At 40.5% G+C, this 20,185-nt stretch overlaps 1 protein-coding gene across 7 annotated transcripts in view; it reads right to left on the reverse strand.

The window, feature by feature from the left end:
• ACACA (acetyl-CoA carboxylase alpha) overlaps positions 1-20,185 on the reverse strand; it is a 268,158-nt gene that overhangs the window by 37,352 nt on the left and 210,621 nt on the right. For all 7 annotated transcript variants that reach the window (XM_072646950.1, XM_072646948.1, XM_072646949.1 and 4 more), the window contains 3 exons: positions 19,746-19,856; positions 3,440-3,583; positions 2,746-2,866 (listed from right to left, as the gene is read on the reverse strand). In XM_072646950.1, the coding sequence (XP_072503051.1) occupies positions 2,746-2,866; positions 3,440-3,583; positions 19,746-19,856 (376 nt within the window). The remainder of the gene's footprint in view (positions 1-2,745; positions 2,867-3,439; positions 3,584-19,745; positions 19,857-20,185) is intronic.

The following is a 20,185-nucleotide window of genomic DNA, read 5'->3' on the forward strand; positions in this document are numbered from 1 at the left end:
CACTAGTGAAACATGTTAATTTCAGCAACTCAGTCAAAACAGAAAACTTTCATTCCACAGGTTTCTGTGTTAGATCAAGCCCCTATAAAGCTTGTGCAAATAACTGTTTCCAAGATTGTCCCCTCAGTACGCAGTTTTCTCAGTGACTGCTTTAATTTGAACATGGCCCTCCGCCCCCTAAAAACCCAAGTCCAAAACCAATTAAAAGTGGAGATCGGAGCAAGCTAACCTCTGCTGACTTAAACAGGATGGAGAGTGTTTTATCAAGACCAAACTTGTAATTACTGTGTTCTACATTCCTTACCTCCATGGCCCCAGTGTAAAATGTGATCATCCATTTCAAAATTATCTCTCTATCGTGAGCCCAAAGCTGATCGTTTAGATTCTGGTCTCGTGTCGGGCGTCAGTTTGAAGAATATCACAGCACTATCTCCTCTAATAAATGGCTTTAACTTTTCACCTACAAGATATCTGCTTTAACTTATCATGGAGAATCATCTGCTTTCCTTAACGCTTCCACTAAATTAAAATCTGAAGTCACTTGATTTGGGAGCGAGTGTTAGCAGCACACAGACAGCAGGATGAATTACAGAGGAGATGATGAAAAAATATTATCCCAAAACCAGAAAACTTAAGTTTATCACAAATTTCATTTTACTCCATGAAATTCATTAATAATAGCTGAGCTAATGGCCGCATACTTTATAGCATATATGAAAGGGACATATATGTTCAAACTATCCTCCTCACCCTTACTCCAATTCCACCTTTCCTAAGGAAGAGGCAGGCAGAGACTCAAATTTTGATCATCTCAAATCAAGCCAGTAATTTGCCAATGTCCATCAGGATCTTTAAAAATTGATTCTCTTACATGATTAGATCATTTCATGTTTCCTACTTAATTTAAGAATAGAATGAATATAGAAGTCATTTCAGAATTGTAATAATTCTCCTTAAAAAAAAAACCCTTCTGCCTTATAGATTTTTCTTTTGTCATTGCTGAGCTATTGCTGTGGCAATTTGGCTTTACAGCTCCCCAAAAGCCTAGGCTGCATTTAGTTCAGATATAGGACTTAGAACTCAGCTCAGCTGGGTCCTTCTTTTCCCAAGAGAACAGTCACTAGGGCCTACTGTGAATTCCAGAGGGAGAGATGCCTATTTCAAATCCAGAGAAAGGTACAATTTATCTTAAGACTGGAAAGAAACCTTAGACACATGATCCTGATCATGTCCATAGCACAAAAATGGGGGGCAGGGGGGGGAAGAAGAGTTACCCATGATTTTTTCTTTATCTATTTTTCAGACTTAGCATTTTTGAGTTTGTACTTGCCACATTTTTTTTAAAGATTTTATTTTTTTTCAAACAGCAAACATCCATTCTCCCACTCTAATCCTACTGCCCTTCTAATACAGTGTGAAAGAAAAGCAAAACTGCTGTTACAAACATGTATAGTAAAAGAAAACATTTCTGCATTGGCCATGTCCAACAAAATATGTTCCACTCAGCATTGAATACACCACATTTCATCATTAGTCCTTTGGAGTTGTGGTTAGTCATCATCCTGATAACAGATCCTAATCTATTATGATTTTTCTGAGCTTTGTGTGAAACTTTTTAATTTTATTAAGATTAATGAAAAGTATCTGAAGATTAGAAGCAAAATTTTAAACAAAAGTCAATCAACCCCTTGTTGAAGTAAAATATCAGCAATTTCCCTTTCAGCCTCACTCTGAAGATATTTCTCTCTCTCTCTGAACTAATTTAAATGTTCAATTTTCTTTAAATTCAATGAAACTTCATTAGCACCTTTTCCCTTTTATTCTTTCTTATATACATAGTGTCTTTGAAATAGTTGCTTCTGACAACTCAAAACAACACAAATTCCAAAAAAAAACAAAAAACAAAAACCCACACCTGAATGTAGCAACAAGAATTTTGGTTTCAAAGGAGGACTTCGCAAAAATAACACTATCTATTCAAACAACAGACAGGGTTTCTAAGAGATGATCTCTTTACTCAGAGTAAGCCTCAATTTTTCCAGAATGGAATAAGTTAAATCTATCTGAAGGTGGTGTGACGACCAGATGATTTCTAAGGTTCCCACGTTTACAGAATTTAAAGTTCTGAAAAATTCCCAGAAGAAATATAGTACTGGAATATCAGCAAGGTAAGAGGATAACGAAGTGTCATATGAAGTGGGCATGATACTAGCTGATGACAAATGTTTAATATTACTGTTTAAAAATCTTGAAGTACTTTTCCAATATTATCTGGTTCATTTCTATTTATTTTCAGGGATTAGGTATAATCTCTGTGCCTGACAATATTTGCTAAGATGTTTGAACTTCTTGTATGTAAAGTGCTGCTTAAAGCAAAGAAGAGAAAGCAAATTTATGAAGGAGACTCAGAGTTCTGAGCTTGGTGACTGCTCTCTGCCAGTGACTGACTTTTAGGTCACATCTCATTTGTTCCTCTTGGCATTTGCTAATTCTTGCTTTAGACTGTCATACCTTGGGTTTTCTTTTTGATAAACCTTGTTACTTTTGTATAGCTGGTCATATCAAAGCCCTGCCTTCTCCCACAACCACCATTTAGGAGCCTCTCTTCCTCTGCTACTGGCCACTGTGTACAGATCACAGTGACCATGCAGCAGAAAGAAGGAAATGGACATAAATTGATAGCTTGTGGGACAGATGTAGGAGATGCTGACTAGATCTGAGAGGATAGAACAAAAGTATACTTACTTGGGTGAGGACGTCCTGCCAGCATCCATCGGGGATCATAGGGGGCCTTTGTAGGGACAAACTCGATGATTCTATCAATGGGATCCTTGGAATTAAGGAGAGGAACTGGACTGTGAACATTCTAAAAGGAGATTGGAGAGGGGGGGAAAGTGTGAAAGACCACAATAATTGTCAGAAGCTTCCCGTATTCAAATTCAGTGACAAAAGCTGAGGGGAGGCCACATGTGGAATTATAAGCTCCAACTCTTACAGTAATCTCATAACATCGCAACCATCTGTCAAGTCCAGGAAACTGCATACTGACTATAAGTCTCATTAAAAGTCCTGAAAAAAAAAATGCAGCCCTTCTGTTTTTGATTTCTAGGAAGCAATACTATGTGATTCTCAGTAATCAAATGGGAGAAAAGGTTATATGAGGAAAGTGACTGTGCCCAAGGCCAGAGTCCTAATGTGCTGGGGTCTGTGGCCACATATGCCATAAAAATTCATGGGGCAAGAAAGCATTTTCAGGAAACCTACTCAATGTAATCCAAAGCCATATTGAAAATGAACGTTTTTTTCAGTAAAAGAGGAATCAACAAAAGGATAGATAAAAAAATTCTAATATTAAGAATTCTATACATAATGTGCAATGACATCCGGACACTTCAAAAGGTAGGCTTACCCAGTTTGTGTCAGTGGGAGGGACACCTACCTTGGGCATATAGGACAGCCAGTGTAGGACTGTAAGAACCCCTTCAAAGTCATCACATACAGTACTGTGCGTCACTCCATTGTTGTGCATAATCTGGATGCCTCCGAGCTGGTTATTAGATGTATATACTTCCCGCCCAAGCACCTAGGGAAAGAGGAAAAAGGAAGGTGATATGTGGTGAGGTAGCACATAGTGGGGACTAACACACAGCTTTCATGTTCTAGAATCAGTGCTTTCTTTCCTAACCATTTGCTAAAGTAAGAATATGACAGCAGAACCCTGCTTCAGTATAGAGTGTTAACTGTGTAGACTTCTTAGATTAGCATCCCACAAAGACAACATATAAAACAGAGAATTCATCTACATGATTTCCCTCATCATCAAGTGCCACACACACACATCTCAATCCTCCCCATGACTTCAGTCCTCCCCCAAAATGGCACAATGCAGCCCTGGACTAAAACAGCAGACACGAGTGACACTAGCAAGTTGAGAAACGAGTTTGAGCCATCTTTTTCAGGTCAGGGAGGGGCCATTGCCCATATACAAATGGTAACAAGTCACCAGGAAAGAGCCTATATCTCGCCAACGTTCATCATTTAAACACTGCCCAGTTGAAGAAAAGCTTGGTTCCATAACTTTCTTTTTCATTTTTAAAGACCTGAATTAACTTTTTAAGGGTAGAAAATGGTCCCCTCTCAGGATCCAGGATCCAGATAAAACTCAGTAACTCACATATGAATTCACATGGAAACCAAGGATTCTGTGCTTCTTTCTCTCTGTATGCTGCACTGCCCATGATTTACGTCCAAGCCGGCTTCTCTCCCCAACCCCCAAGGGAATTAAGAGCTTCCATCCCCACACCTTACCCCCACTGGAAATGTTTCCTTTGAGAAGAATAAACTCCTGTGAGGTTCAAAGGGCCTCTACAATTGGAAACCACAAAGTTTCCTTTAAAGAAAAAAAAGGGGGGGAGAGTTGTGGGGAATCCCCTGGACTTGGAAACTGTAGGGTTTCTTTTTTCCTTGGAGACTGGTTAATAGTTTCTTTCCGGGAGGGAGGTTTTCTGACCTGGCAGACGGGAGCGAGGCAGCCTGGTCACTGACTACTGCAAGCTGCTGAGTGTGTGGTGATTGCCAGTCATCGCGGGAGCCCTGGAGAGCTCTAAACAGTTGTAGAGAGCTTACCGTCTTTCACCTTCTCTTCCCCCACTCCTTTTCCTCTTCAAAAGAAAAGAAAGGAAGAGGAGAGGGGGGAGAAAAGTCCTCTGTCTCTTAGTTCCTTGAATTCACTAGTTTTCTCACAGGAGTGGTAAAAAGACCAGAAGCTACTAACCCAAGGCTGCCACCCTAGGCATTATACCCTGGCTCTTCCCCCTATGCAAATCACAAGCTTCCCTTGCAGTTACAAACATACACCTATGAAACTACAGGTCCTGACTAAAATGCAAACACAATACCTCCAAAGGCAAGTTTAAGCTGATAACCTAAAACCTAACACCTTAGCTTGACCCTGCTGGCCTTGGATCTATTTAAGACCTGATAAAGGGTGAGGGAACACTGTATAAGGAGAGCAAGAGAAAGAGAGAGCGCCTAGAAATACCAATTCTTCGCAGAACCTTACACTGCATATACACGAGGTAGCCCTCCCAGAGTGGCTTTTTCAAAGGGCCCACTATGTCTCTGACCACTGGACTCTCATTCTGCTCCTGACTCTGTCTTTAATCTCAGCCCAGCCACTACGGCTCTTTTCTCATTCTCCTGCTGTCTCTTTCCATTTGCCCTCTCACTGACTGATACACTGATCTCTCGGTCACTCGGCTTTCTGCTCTACTGAGTCCATATTACTAATAACACCTCCGCCACGGCCAGTTTACCTCATGAAGGCAGGAGCACATCATTACAAAATAAACTCATAACTTTGACATTCTAGCAAATACACGCCGTTTGTTATTTTTACGGCTTTAGTCTTTCTAACAGGCAGAGGGCATTACATACCTGTTTCATTTATATCTTTAAACACACACAGACTGAAAACAAAACCCTGCAAAAACCAAAGCAGCCAGCTGATTGGGGGGGTGGGGGGGAGGAAGAGAAGAGTAGGTGGAGTCCAATGGAGGCAGCAATCCTGTCAATCAGAGAAGCTATGTTCTGATCTGCCTCTGATTTTATGAATGTAATAAACCTGATGGCCCACAACTAGTCCTTCTGGGACAAAATGCCTCTCTCTTGGAAGTCATTAAATGTGATCAGCGATATTTTTAATTATTAAAATAAAATACGAAAGGGGAAAAAGAATAAAAGGGAGAAACTACAGATCTGACACTACCACTCCTTCTTCTGGAAAGACTGGAGTTGTGGTTACTTCTTAGAATGCTCAGAGATGCTTGCTGTCAGCAAAATTCTGCTAATGCAACAACAGCTTAGAATCTTACACGACCTCCAAACTAAGACTAACGATGGGGATCAGGAATACATGGATATAATTAGACTAGGGTCCACTTAACCCAAGAACACCTTTTATGGAAGTCTTCCCTCAAGTTTTTGGCACTTTGGTGATCTGCAAATATTCTGCAACTTTCCACATACTCCAAACACCTATGACCAATTGTGAAGAAGCCAGAATCTAGCATCTAAGCCCATGTTTGTTCTATGGGGGACTGAGACTCAGGTTCTGATGCTTCAGCAAAAAGCTCTGGAGAAGACAGTGTACATTTCTTTTGCCTTTCACAGTTCAGTAAAAACAACAACTCAGGAACACTATTTCTGGACTGACACAGTATTAGGCAAAACGGGAAATTCTCTTGATTCTAGTGTTAATGAGCTCAATTAATGGAGAGACAATAAATAAAAGTATTTGTCAAAATAAGTCACAGACACACTGACATACAGTGTTGAAATGAAAGTTGCAGTTGGGGAATGGGAAGAAGGAAAAGAAAGCAAGGAGCTCTCTCTGTACCAATCAGATAATGGCAGATAAAAGGAAAGCCTCCTCTAAAATGTGATCTTGAGGATCCAGAATTTAAAAGCATAAACATGGAGCCACTTCCATATGCCTGCAGTAGTTGTCCCTATTAATGAAAGACCAAGACAAAGCTGGCACAGAGAGCAGTCCATCTTACACTACTGCGTGATCTAAGTGTAGCTCACCAGAATGAGAGAGCTTGTGATTTATAGGGGTCACTGCTGACTCAAGCGGTTTTAGTGATTTTAGAATACCTCATGACAAAGGCTCAAACCAAGGTGGTAGGATCAGGTCTGAGACACAATCTCTTCTGCTTAACTCCACAATCATTGCACCAGTTTAATTGTACGAACTCTAGTCAGCATTTGAAGGTGAGGAAGTCCAAAACATAGCAAGAACTCCCTGATCAAGCCTAGTCAATTCAGCACAAACAACTCTCTTCAACACCACCTCATTAAGGGAATAAATTTCACTAATACCTAATTTAACTATTTACACATCAGTCCTAATGTTTATTAAGTAACCTGGAATACTTTATGTTCTTTGAGAATAAAAAAAATTTCTGCTTCATGTGGAATTACCAATGGCAATCTGCTCACAATACATGGAAAGTACAGTGTACAGTCATGAAGAGAATACTGGACTTGTTATCAGAAAACCCCAGCTTTGGCATTTAGTAGATCTGCATACACAAGCAAGTCATGACCTCTTCACCTCAGTTTTCTCATCTATAAAATGGGGATAATATTTATATAACCTATTTCACAAGATTGTTGGAAAGTATAACTTTATAAAATCACAAAGCCTTCTATAAAGTATGAGTTTCTCATCACTGTTATAAGACTCAGAGGCTACTAACAGCAAAAGGAGCACCAACTGAACTCACTAGCCAAATGGAAACTAGTATCTTATTTGGGTACTCATCACGATGAGACAAGTGCCACCATGAATTCCACTGTGAATAAGCCCCTAGGGACATATCTTAAGAAAGAGGTGCCCTTCCACTTCCATCCTCAATATAAGATTTAAATTGGAATGGACATTTCAACCATTGTCGTTAGCAGGTCTGTGACATAAGGGCACAGAGAGGACAAAATAAGTGTTAAGTGGTTCCCTCAAAGACCCGGAGAAACATTCTAAGATTCCTCAACTATAAGAAGCTTCTTACAAACTAATGCAGACATACATACATGCAAAGGCAGCTTCTCTTGTTGCTACTTATCTAGAGACACTGCAGACAGCTCGGGTTTACCACAGCTGACAGGCAATGAAAACAGCCTAATATACCGCCTACTCTCTCCTTTAAATCCCTTTTTGGAGATCAAGATAAACATGTTCTTCCTTTCCCCAGCGATCCAGACATCTAACTCAAGTGGCAGAGAGTTGTGAGGTTCTGTGCAAATGAAATCACTGTGATACTGAGTGAGTGCAGTATTTACTTGTCAGTATATCTGTCAGCACAGGTACCATGGTGCCAAGGATATATTTACAAAGGTGCACAGATACAACTTAGCCCAGTTTATTTTTTAATCATCTTTTTCTTCACAAAGAGGCAAAACATCCATGGTACTGGTGGGTGGGAAGAAATAAGAACACAGCCTTGTACACAAGCATCTTCATAAACAAGTCAGTAGATACCTGTGTGTATCAGTAAGCAGGGTGATACAATTAATATGCATGGAACAAAAAATGAAATCCTGAAATGCCTTGTTGGCTTCTAAATATGTGCACACAGGAGGAAAATTCTTCTTTCAGCCCTGATATCTCTGATGTAAATTTGGAGTGGAAGGGGCCCACAAACTACTTATAATGCTAGGCCTCTGTCCTGTCCCCTCCTTATCAAGGTTCTTTCATTACCACAAGGAACATTTTTATAAACATTCTGGACGACTGCTATCAGCGCATCCCACTCATGATTCACAGGTCAAAGTTACTAGAATCTGACAGCTTCATGAGGAACTGAAACAAGAGGGGATGGAAAAGGAAAGCTAAGACAAAGGAATAGCAGATAGAAAGAGAGAGGGGTAAAAGAAAAAAGAGGTAAATGAGGGGAAAAAAGTAGTAGAATATGGCTAGGAGGAGAGAGGAGGGAGGACAAGAAGAGGAAAAAAATGTAATAGCTCATCTACTCACTGCTGCTAACACCCTCCTCCCTGACCTGAGAGGACTACATTTTTAAAAGCTGACAAGTAATTCAATCTCCAATTAACAATTTTAAGTGGTATAGCACATAATACTGTGTAAATGTTTCTCCAGGAATATGTCCAAGGGTGAAACTGAACTAAATCTCTGGGGAGACAAGACCAGGGCTGATGGAATTCAGCATTTAGGGGAGCTCCAAACAGGGCACTTTGCCAGCAATATTACCAAAGCCAGAGGTGTGTTCAGCAAGGGAAATCTATGCTAGATGAAACATCTTAACGCACTGTCACAAAGTCACAAACCTCCCAAGTGGAGAGCTGATGATCCAGCACCTGGTGGGGTAAGGGTATGGAGGGCTTTGGGGTGAGGGGAAAAGCTCAATAACATACAGCTAGAGTAAGTGGGAATAGCCTATGACTTGAGAGCCACAGCTGGACTCACGGCCATTCATACTAGGGTCAGAAATTTCCTGGTGAGCAGCAATTTTCTGATCCAATCACACATGATGAAGGGGCAATTTGGCAGAGAGACTGCACCACCAGTGGCAGACAGAGAGAAAGCATTTAGCAGAAAAGCGACAAGGTCACTGACCAGGAACCCTTGGAAACTTCCCATCCCCAACCTTATCCCACAATCTATGTTCACAATGAGCCCAAATTCAGAGAAAAAAAGTGAAGAAAGGGTTGATAGGTGACAGGAGGACAGTGAGCATGAATGGGAAATGGGTGGAGAGCAAGGACTCATTTTTAAAGTAAAGAACAGGAGAAAGCAGCATGTTAGTCTATGCCTGCTCTTGCCAAATGCATGAGAAAGAATTTGGCTTCTGGAGAGAAAAAAGGCTGCCAGAAGAAATCACTCATCATAGGGATGGATTTTAACTGTTCATTTAGCTGAAGACATCAGGGTGTTCACAACAAACTACAGCCATATCAGGAAATTCAGGGGGAAAAATTATTCCCAACCTTGGAGTCACATAGGTTCTCCCAAACTGATCTGGGTATCCAACTTGGAAAGAGTCCTAATAACCAGACAGTACAATGCCTGCTGCTGCTCGGTGGAAGGTAGGCATGTGAATATTTACTATATTAACAGTTAGCTTCCTGCAGAAAGATGACATTTACTTCTGCGGGCCCTGGAACTGTTTTTCTCAAAACACGAATTCTCTATTTCACTACAGTAACACAACCAGTGTGCCTTATTGTTGGTTCCTTCACCAGATTATAAGCTTTGTGAGAGCAGGAGCATCTTTTGCTCTCTCATAGCACTTAGTAGAATTTTGCACACAGGAGGTATCCAATAAAAATACCTGTTGAATAAATATTTCTCTGTACTCCATGGAAAAAAGCTGGTGCTAATTTCCAGACCTCATTTGCTGCAGGTTGTACTTAGAGTACCCAGATGCGTATCTGTAATACAGTGAGAAAACTAGAGCAGCCTCCTGTGTCAGAGCTATCTGGAGCACCTGCTCCATTTTCTGGTATCTAATGCTAATCCCAGTGGTGCTGGTCTGACCCAAAGTGTTAAGGCCACAGTTATACTGTTTTAGAATTTTACTTAGACTGGATTTAAATGAATGATTCCACACAATATAAAGTCACACCTGTGAAGGGCTACTGTGCTGAGATAAGAGTAAATACCTACTTTGCTGGAAGAAAGATGCTTTACAGATAGAAAATCAGAACATTCAACAGGCAGACAATGTTTCACTAGTCTTGGTTTCTCTTATGTGAAAACTATGTTGTCAGTTAAACTGGGGGTGCCCTTCCAAACCCCAACAGCCCTGCTATCACCATGTCGTTCATGCACATTCAACTGTAAAAGGCTTCAGTTCTGATGGTGCCATAGACAGCATAACAGACAAGGAACAGGAAGCCTGGCTGGGCCCTGCCATCTGTGGTTCAGTCTAAAGCAGCTCTTAAAGCTTCTGCCTTCATAATTCAACACTTCTGACTGTGTACATTAGCTGATTAGACCATGTGATAATGGCCAATCTGAGCGAGAGGGGACATGGCCAGATTTGGAGCCCTGCACAAGAGATGCTCCCGAGAATGATTAACAGCCAGGAGTCAGGTTTCTCAGCAGACTAGCTTTTTCGGTCTTTATCATATTCACACAAGCAGCCTGAACACACAGTCTCTGCTCAGGTTTGTCTTCCCCCTCAAAACACGCTGGAGTCCTTGCATTTCTAATCTACCAACGTGTGCAGTTCTTGCACTTTTAATTTATGAGTGTTCGGGGGGGACCTCTCTGACTTGGGAACATATTGGCTTGGTCTAATGCTTGGAGATTATTAAACTCAGAGCTATGCTCCACTATCAAGTCTACAGATCTTTTATTTAGAAGATATGGTGCTCTAAATGCACAAAGAGCTCCCTGTCACCTTCACATTAAAGCCCCTAGTGCCTGGTAAATGGAATTATATAGCTGTCATCTCCTTTCCCCAAAGTTTTAAGAGTACAATGGGCTCATTTTTTCACACTCCATCCCAGCTTCAGAACTAAGAGACCTACTTTGTATTGATTTAAAGTCTCAGAAATAAATAAACCTGCTTCACCACTGTGATTCACAACAAATTCATGATACACTATTGCATGATATATTTCAAGCTCCTGCTCTGGCTCTCCTTTTCCTCTGGTGAGTGATGGGGGAGGTGGGAGGTGGAAGGGAGCTGCAAAGCTGACAGCCTGATGGTTATTGGAGATGGCTACTGACTGCAAATCCAAGAGTAGACACTGCTGGAGGAATCTGGGAATTTTTTTCCTAGCGGGTAGGGGTAGGAAGCTAATTAACCTGGGCCTTAGGCTGGGGGAAAAAGCACTAAGTGGATATTGAACTGGGAATCCAAAGCAATGAACATGTGAAGAAAAAGCAAAGGGAAAAGGCCATTCAGCATATGGTGCATAACATAACTGGATCCTATGGGCACTCCATAATGCCTTTTGACTGACTGTAAAGAAGTAGTAGAGCTACTAAAGCTACTCCAGCTGAGGGAGATTACTAGTCAACACTCAAGATCACCTGGGTGAAGAAATCAGGAGAAAGCCTTTATGAGAGACAGCAGGAAGAGAAACACTACAGGGGGCCAAACTGGCCAGCTAGGGCTGTCTCCTCTTCTTAATGCTTTGTAGGAGGCAGAGTCATGGAGACTGAGGGAATGACCACTGTGTGGCAAGCCTTCTCAGGAAGGTGCATATTTCATCCATACCTTAACTGCTTCTTGAAATAATTATCACCAAAATATGGGCACTGTTTTATATGTAAGCCCACCTTTATAAGACAACCTAGCCTAAGCAGTCTAGTTTCCTCAGAAAGACCAGGCAAGTTTCTTCCATGACCAGAGACTCTGAATGCTACAGAGGTGACTGTAAAGCGAATAGGGATGAAAACCAGAAGAAGCCTCTGGCAGGTAAACCTGCTAGTACATAAAATTCCAAGCTATATTTTTAAGACATGACTTTTAGAAAAGAAAAAAAAAAACTTCTGTGGAATCCTGAGATTCCATGGGATATTTCACAAAGTAGAGAGAAAGTTTTGAAATTTTTTTTAACATTAAGTTTTTGTAAAGACAACAATCTGTGATCATAAACAGACTATGGCAGAAAGTAAATAGTCCACGTGTGGCCCCCTACCTATAGAAAATGTTTTACTGACCCAAACAGGATATAAAATAAAAGAGAAATTTTATTATGAACCTCACAATGAAGTGACTGCTTTCACATGTAATACTTGAAGGATCCATGCCTTCAATGAGGTAGATGTTCTGGCTAACCCTTCAGGTCATAACGCTACCATGCTTTAGTAGACTACATGGCAAAATAAAAAAAAGATCACTTGGTAGAAACTTGACTCTTGGACAACAGATACACAGTTATTGCTGAACCTACTTTCTAAACATTCCCAGACTGACAGGTCCTCCTAAAACTTACACTGTGTTGGCAAAGCCTGCAAGAACCCAACATCACTTCCATTCTAGGATCTAGCATAAGGCTTCAAAATTCTCTCTGTACAATGTAAATAAAATGCGCAATAATAATCATTTTTCAAACGATCTTTAACATGGATCACTGGTTATAAACTGGCATAAATTGTGCTCCATTACTATATGGCATGCATAAAATTTTAAAAATACCACTTGGCTAATGTACTACAATTTTTTAAAAAACCATGAAACTTTAAACATGACAAAAAAACTCACAAAACTTGGAAATTCCTTTCTAATGAAGGTACCAAATACATTAAGCAAATTTCTATGTCTTCCATCTATGACAGCACTCTAAAGGACGTCAGCTCTCCTGTTATTCATGATCTATAGACAGGAGTCTGCTTTGGACTCTCCTCAGTAATGTTCAACACAATGTACCCATGTACACAAAGTCCTAGAATGTTCCAACTAAGACAGCAAAGTCAGCTGCCATGACATTGCTCTGAATAGGAGTTCTACCTTACCCAAATAATCCGAGGCAAGGTGTCTGTGATAAGGCCAGTAAAGAAGCCTCTGGGAGGTGAACCTGCTAGTACATAAAATTCCAACCTGTATTTTTAGAACATGGCTTTTTAAAAAACAGTGCTCTGTGGAATCCTGAGAATCCCTGGTATATTTCACAAAGTAAAGAAAAATTTAGTCAGCTCGCTACAGACAGAGAGGACCCACCAAACTAAAGAAGAGAAAAAACAAACGAAAAAAAACAAAACCCAAAGAGTGGATCCATCCACATAATTTGTAGAGACCGATAGTAAGTAGGTAATCCTTTCCAACACCTCACTATTACAGTCAAAGCAAAGAACATTCAAAGAGGCAGCTAAAATTCCCTTTTAGAAAAGAGAGAGATCCCATCTGGAAGCATGGGAGTGCTAGGACTGTCTATTGTCAGAATAGGTTGTTAGGGACTTTTAAAAATGCAAATTGCTGGACTGATCCTTAGAGTGATTATGGGCTATTGTATCAACAAGTCCTTGGGGACCTTTTTATAAGCAGATGACTGACATATATACTACCCTATCATGACACAACATGGTACCTCTCATGTAAATGACTTTGTCAAGTATGTTGATTATCTTGAGATAGCACCTATAGGGGAAGTGAAAATCTTCCTGCAGTGCACAAACAAGAATTTCAATTTAAAATTTATTTCTGAGGCTGTACAGGAGTTTTGCCATTTTTCAAACCTTCAGAGAAACAGTGATCATAGAATCTATAAGCTTATCACTTGATTCTTGAAAGAGAATACTATTTCCCAATCAGAGGTGACCTCAGGGGTCAAAGAACCTTCACAAAGTTTCGTAGTCAAAATGCTGTATAACAATATCTTCAACTTTGGGAACTGCTTATGTACTCTAAATTGTTATCTGATCTGGGGAAGACCATCTACAAAGGCAAGCAAGCATTAGGACTGGGCAGTGGGACTCTCTTCTACTAGAATGAATACATACCAGATGAATAAAGACAGAACAAAATGAAAGACAGAAGTGATCTAGAGCCAGTTTGTTCTTTCTTTTCATAGTCTCAGCAATGTCTTTTCACACCCACCCACCCCCTCACCCCTCCAGTCCTTAAGACCTTCCTGCTACACACACACACACACACACACACACACACACACACACACACACGCCATAAGGTCACAGGCAGATATGGTGATGGTGCAATGTAGCTTTAGCAAACATTCCACTGACAATAGGAACTCCAGCACTCTACATACTGTTAACTAAAACAAATTATAATTACGGTGATATAGACAACTGTACATAAAATACAGATGAGGAAACTGAGGCTCAAAGAAGGAAAGTAGCTTGCTTGCTTGAACTACCAGAAGCAAGATTTAAAGTACTGAGCATATTGCTGGGCACACAGCCCAATCATGCTCCACATCTAATCCTTTTGGTTCCAATTAATTCAATGGAAGGAAAAACTGGTATTTTCTAAAATGGTTGAGAAGATAAAATACTTCTGAAAGACAAAAGAGAGCTCTCTGAGGTGCCTATCACAAAGAAGCTAGAGATCAAGACCACCTGAGAGCTATTCTGGGTCTCTAACAAAAGAACCTGTGACCCATCAGTGTCCACAGGCAGTACTTCATGCTTCCAAATCAACTGCCACATGCCTCACCTCCATAGGAAATTAACATCTAGAGGGCAAACAAGGTCATCAGCTGTGAACTCTACTTTCTTCATCTGCTCTCTTTAAGGCTCTCTTTAAGAGATGCTAGCATGCCTAGTCTATCACTGCTACTACTCTGCTAATACTAATCATTTTATGCTGAGTAAAAACAGAATAAGAAAAGGGCAAAAATCAAAGCCCCCCCCCCCCCCCCCCCCCCCCCCCCGGTTTGGAAAGCCACTGTAGCTGTCTTTACCAATTCTTCTTGTGAGCCATTTGGGATCCTTACAGGTCTAACAGACATATATGGTGGCACATGCCTGCAAGCCTTTGTTGCTGGCGGGGTGACAATGCTAGATCACTTTGGTTTGGGATTTCTGAGACAGTAGAGCTAAAGCTGATGAAGTGTCTGCACTAAGTCTTGCACCAATATGGTGAATACCCCACCAGGATGCCTAAGGAAGTGAATTAGCCCAGGTCAGAAAAGAGGAACAGGTTAGAGTTTCTGAGCCAGCTAGCAGTGGAATCAGGCCTGTGAGTGTACTCACTAAAAGAAAAAGGGAAACCCAGGCTTTTTTTCCCCTTATAAAAAGGTGTATCATGCTAAGATCTGTAATACAGAGGTGAAGGTCTCATGAGGGCAGCATGACTCATTAAAGCAGGGTGATTTTTCAGCTCTTCTGGTTCTATACCTACCAGCCACAGCCTGCAATTCCTAAGGACTGCACATCTTTGATTAACTTTCCTGGATGACAGTCAGAAAAAAGTCTGCTTACCTGTAATATCATTCCTAGGATGATTTGAAGCAACAAAGGAAGATATTCAGACCACTTTCCTGTATTAGGCTTCACAAAAGCTTAGCATTTAGCTTAGAAATTCATGGGACAAATGTTCTGTTTCTAACTCTAATTATTTTCACTTACAATAATCAGGTTACTTTTCCTCTGGGCCTCAATCTTTTCATCTATAAAATGGCAGGCACTGGAAAATAAGAAACATGATCTTACATGCCTGTCAATATAGTCAATTGGGCCACTAGGTGGAGCAATGGATAGAACACCAGACCTGAAGTCATGAGAACTCATCTTCCTGAGTTCAAATTTGCCATCCATCAAATATTTACTAGCTGTGTGACCCTAAGCAAGTCCCTTAATCCTGTATGCCTCAGTTTTCTCATCTGTCAAATGAACTGGAGAAAGAAATAGCAAATCGCTCCGATATCTTTGCCAAAAGGGGTCACAAAGAGTCGAACATTACTGAAAACAACTGAACAACTGAAAACAACTGAACAACAACAACCAACAGTCAATCAAGATTTTCATCCCACACATGGCCATCGAGATACGCAGCATTCCCTTACCATTAGATCAAGTATTAAATCTTCTACCTTCAATACTCATAGAATATAGATCTGCCAACCTTGCTTAGAAACATTTTGCAGATTTCACAAGTAATTTCAGGCAGAGAAAAAAAAAAGACATAGACAAAAAAGAAAAGAGTATGCAAATATAGGGACCAGAAACCAAAGGGAATAAAAATATTCACTCAGAAAGCACTTTTAGCTCTTAGAACAAAAGATGAAAGAGCAAAGAGTAATACCATGTGAAAAAACGACTAAATTACTCAAAGTAAAACTAGGAAATAAACTGAACATTTACATTTTTTATGCAAGTTACTGTTGTGCTACAAAAAGAAGTGTTTTTCAAAGTAAAATGTCTTTTAGAAGCAAAGGCACAAAGATCCAAACTAATAAAAAACAGGTCAGCTAAGGACTAGGAACATCAGGTGTGCACTGAGATGAAGTGTAGCTATAAAGGCTTGAAACATGTATGCAATGCATTAAATTGGGAATGCAAGTCTCTCCAGCTCCACTTCTATTAAAAAGAGAACAAATTGAAATTTACATGTTACTGCATTCCACCAGTATAATATGCAGTGTGTCAACTCTTTCACTTCGAACTGCACCATGTTAAGCAAGTGACAAGGAAAAAGAGGGGTGGGGGTGGGGCGGGGAGAAAGTTAAAAAAAAAAAATCTCTGCCTCAGCAAAAGTTTTCATTAAAATTTTAGACAAATGATCTCTGTGTCCTTCTCCCATGCTGCCCGGGGCTCCATGCTATTTCTATGCAAATAACAACCTCGTGGTTTATATCTTATTATTTCCACCGGAGCTGCAGCGACATGACCTGAGACGTGTACGGTGTGGGGGAGGAGGAGGGAGATTGGGAGAGGAGAGAGAAAGAGAGAGAGAAAGAGAGAGGAGAGAGAGAGATGGAGTGGGTGCTCACTCAAGTGTGAAAAAATATTGTCAGGAGTGAGCGTCAGGAACAAAAAAAATTGCAGGGATAACGTGTTTATTTCAGTCCCCCCCCACTCCCACCCCCCCTGCAAACCAGCACCTTTTAAAATTCATTGGGCATCAGGCGATCATGCACAATCCATCTGCTTTCACTTTATCATTTGCATTTCATGCCTCCTGGCTTTTGATGTGCTGATACTTTGATGCAGTCAGGAGGCACGCATTATCATTATTTCCATTTTCAAGGGGGTCAACAGGATCGGCATGTGCACGGGTACATAAGATTAAAAAAAAAAAACCTCTGTGTACCCCATCTTCCAAGCTCTCACCCCAAAATTTAATGTAAAAGATGAAGACCTGAAAAGGTGGGGTTCAAACACACATGGTCTAAAAGCCTGCAAATGCCCCTTATATCTCCATTCTACATAAACATGTACACCCCTATCATGAACAGAAGTGATGAGACTTAAAGGAGGTTCCATCGTGAGTCAGAGACACAGAGAAACACTAACACACAAGAAAGATACACATACACTGAGGGACCCGAGACACCTTGACATCAAAAGCAGAGGAAGGGAAGGGACAGAAAGGGAGAGGAGCACACACATGAAACAGGCATGCACATAAACATGAAGCAGAAACCACATGTATCTCTGAATATTCTACACCCCACACACACACGAACACAAAAACAGAAAAGGAGAGAGAGACATATGTAGACAGACACAGCACAAAGAGAGTAGAAGAACACTGGGGAACAGAGAGTAAATGTGAAAATGTAGTAGTTGTGAAACAGTTTTCTCTTCACACCAGGTGGGCAAAAGGATATTATATCAAGGACAGTCATCACGAATCTGGCTGAGACACACTGGACAGCGAAGCCTTCAGAACAGGCTGAGAGAAACTCCAGAACTGAATGCTCATGTTGGAGATGTGAGCAACCTTTGGGGCCAGCTGTAGCCTGAGTGCAACTAGACTTTTCCTTTAACACTATGAGCTAGAGAGAAGGTGAATATAATGAATTTGATCGGTAACAGTTCAACCAATAGATTTTAAGACATAGTAGAAAACGCTTTACAGCAGGAATGAAAGGCAACTAGCAAGTTTCCAGACAAATAAATACCTTTGATTTCTATAAGATTCTATATACATCACCCATTATCCAGGAGAAAAATAAAATCCAATGTAAAAAGTATACATTTTGGAAATTAGCTTTCTGCCCATGTATGCAAAGGACAGCAAACATACAGGGATTCACTTTTAACACTATCTCAGTGGAAAAGGGTACCTACAATTCTCTTTGACATTTGTCACTTTCTCATCATAAGGAAGTAGACAAAAGAGCAACTTAAAAAAATTTAAGGCTCTTAGCTGTTTTTCCCCCTCCGGTAATCTCATTCAGTAGTGGCAGTGTACAATTTCTGTTCCCTAGCTACTACTCCCCAAAAGGAAAGATGAGTCAGGTTGGTTATTTGAGTTGCAGCTGTCTTTTCTTAGCATGGGCCCTGTATAATCTGGCCAGATACATACTGGCTGCTTCCCCTCAATCTCACCTTACAGATTCTGTTGTGAAAAACAATGGGACCAAATATGCACCAACTTCTTCCTATAAGGGATCAATGGACAAGGTCCTTCCCTATTTCTTTCACGTGAAACTCAAATCATGGTAGAGAATCCCCAAATATCAACTAGCCTTCTCCAGAAGGCTCAGTCCCCTGTAGGGTACCTGGTATAAGACCAAAAATTTCTGAACTTGTGTTAGGAAAAAGCCTGCAGAAGTTTATCACACCCAAAGTGGGAGTACATGTGGTGTCTATGGTCTACTTACAAAATTAGATTGAGACAGCCAGAACCACTGTTGCTTTGGATGCATTCAGTTATCATTTCATACTGTTTCCTTCTAAGAACCGAGTTCATTAGCTATTCCTTTCAATATGAAAAACTGCATGTGCACCTGGAGGCTAAAAGAGGATCATTCTCCACAGCACCCTCTTCACCCAGCATGCCAGCCTTCCTTTAGGTCTGCACTTTTGTAAACACACACTATGCACAGAATAGGTTGTCTTTTTTTTTTAAAAGGAGCGAGTCCTCCTATTTCTACCTAAAACATACAAAGGTCAGTCCATGCCATGTTGACTAGTAGAACAGCCCTCAGCCCCAAATGTCAGAAGACGGACACTGACACTGCTATTCCTTTGAAAGAACAAAAGATCTAAAGGTAAAGAGCAAATCAAACTTATCTGGCTTCATCTAAATAAAAAACTGAATTGATGAAGCTGAGAAGAAAGGCAATGAAGAGAATGAAACTCAAGGAATAGGTGCAGCTGGGAAAGAAAAGAATGAAAACAGTAACTTTTTTTTTCCACAGGAGGGACAAGAGTAAGACATTCAGAAATCAGTAATTTGGCTCAGCAGCAAGAAAGTCTTAAAACATCCTGGTATCTCCTGTATTCTCAGAGTAATAAACATAGTCCCCTGCTCTGTCCTGGAAGCTCAAAACACCCATAAGTACATATCAATTTGATTAATAAAACCACATATCGATCCGAGAACTGGGAGACAGAAGTTCCTCTTCCACTTCAATGAAACATTCAATTTTTGGCTTCTTCAAAAAGACAGAAGAACCAACAGGATAAGAAAAAAAAGGAAAAGGGTTTGAATTGTACACAGACACGCACACAGACACACACACAGACACACACACACAGACTCACATACTCACTCACACACACCACTGAATTGAGAATGCATACTCAAAACCAAAAAGCTTCATTAAAAACTCCCTCACAAACCTAATGAACTTACTTTGTTGAGGGCTGCAGCTCCTGTCAGAATCAAATGTGAGTTTTCAACCTGAATGGTTCTCTGCCCCAGTCGGACTAGATAAGCCCCAATTCCAATGGCCCGGCAAGTTACCTTAGGAAAAACAAACACATAACACTTAGAATAATAAACAAGGGCTAATTTCTCAGGCCAAATTAAAGGGAATATAATGTCAGGAACACTAAAACCCTAAACAAGCTATGACTTTCCACAAACTCAAGATGACAACAAAGGGCTTTTTGGGGTCATCCTGAGGGTCAAAGAAAGATGAGAAATGGAGAGACAAGATAATAAGAATGGACAATGCAAAGTAAGACAATGCTCCTCATATCTTATTTTATTCTTCTTTTCTCAAATGTTAAGAGACTCTAACCTAAGGAAAATGATCTTCAGACTGAAAAATACAGAATAAAAATGATTAA

This window comes from Notamacropus eugenii, chromosome 2 (genome assembly GCF_028372415.1).
Source record: "Notamacropus eugenii isolate mMacEug1 chromosome 2, mMacEug1.pri_v2, whole genome shotgun sequence".
Classification (NCBI taxonomy): domain Eukaryota; kingdom Metazoa; phylum Chordata; class Mammalia; order Diprotodontia; family Macropodidae; genus Notamacropus; species Notamacropus eugenii.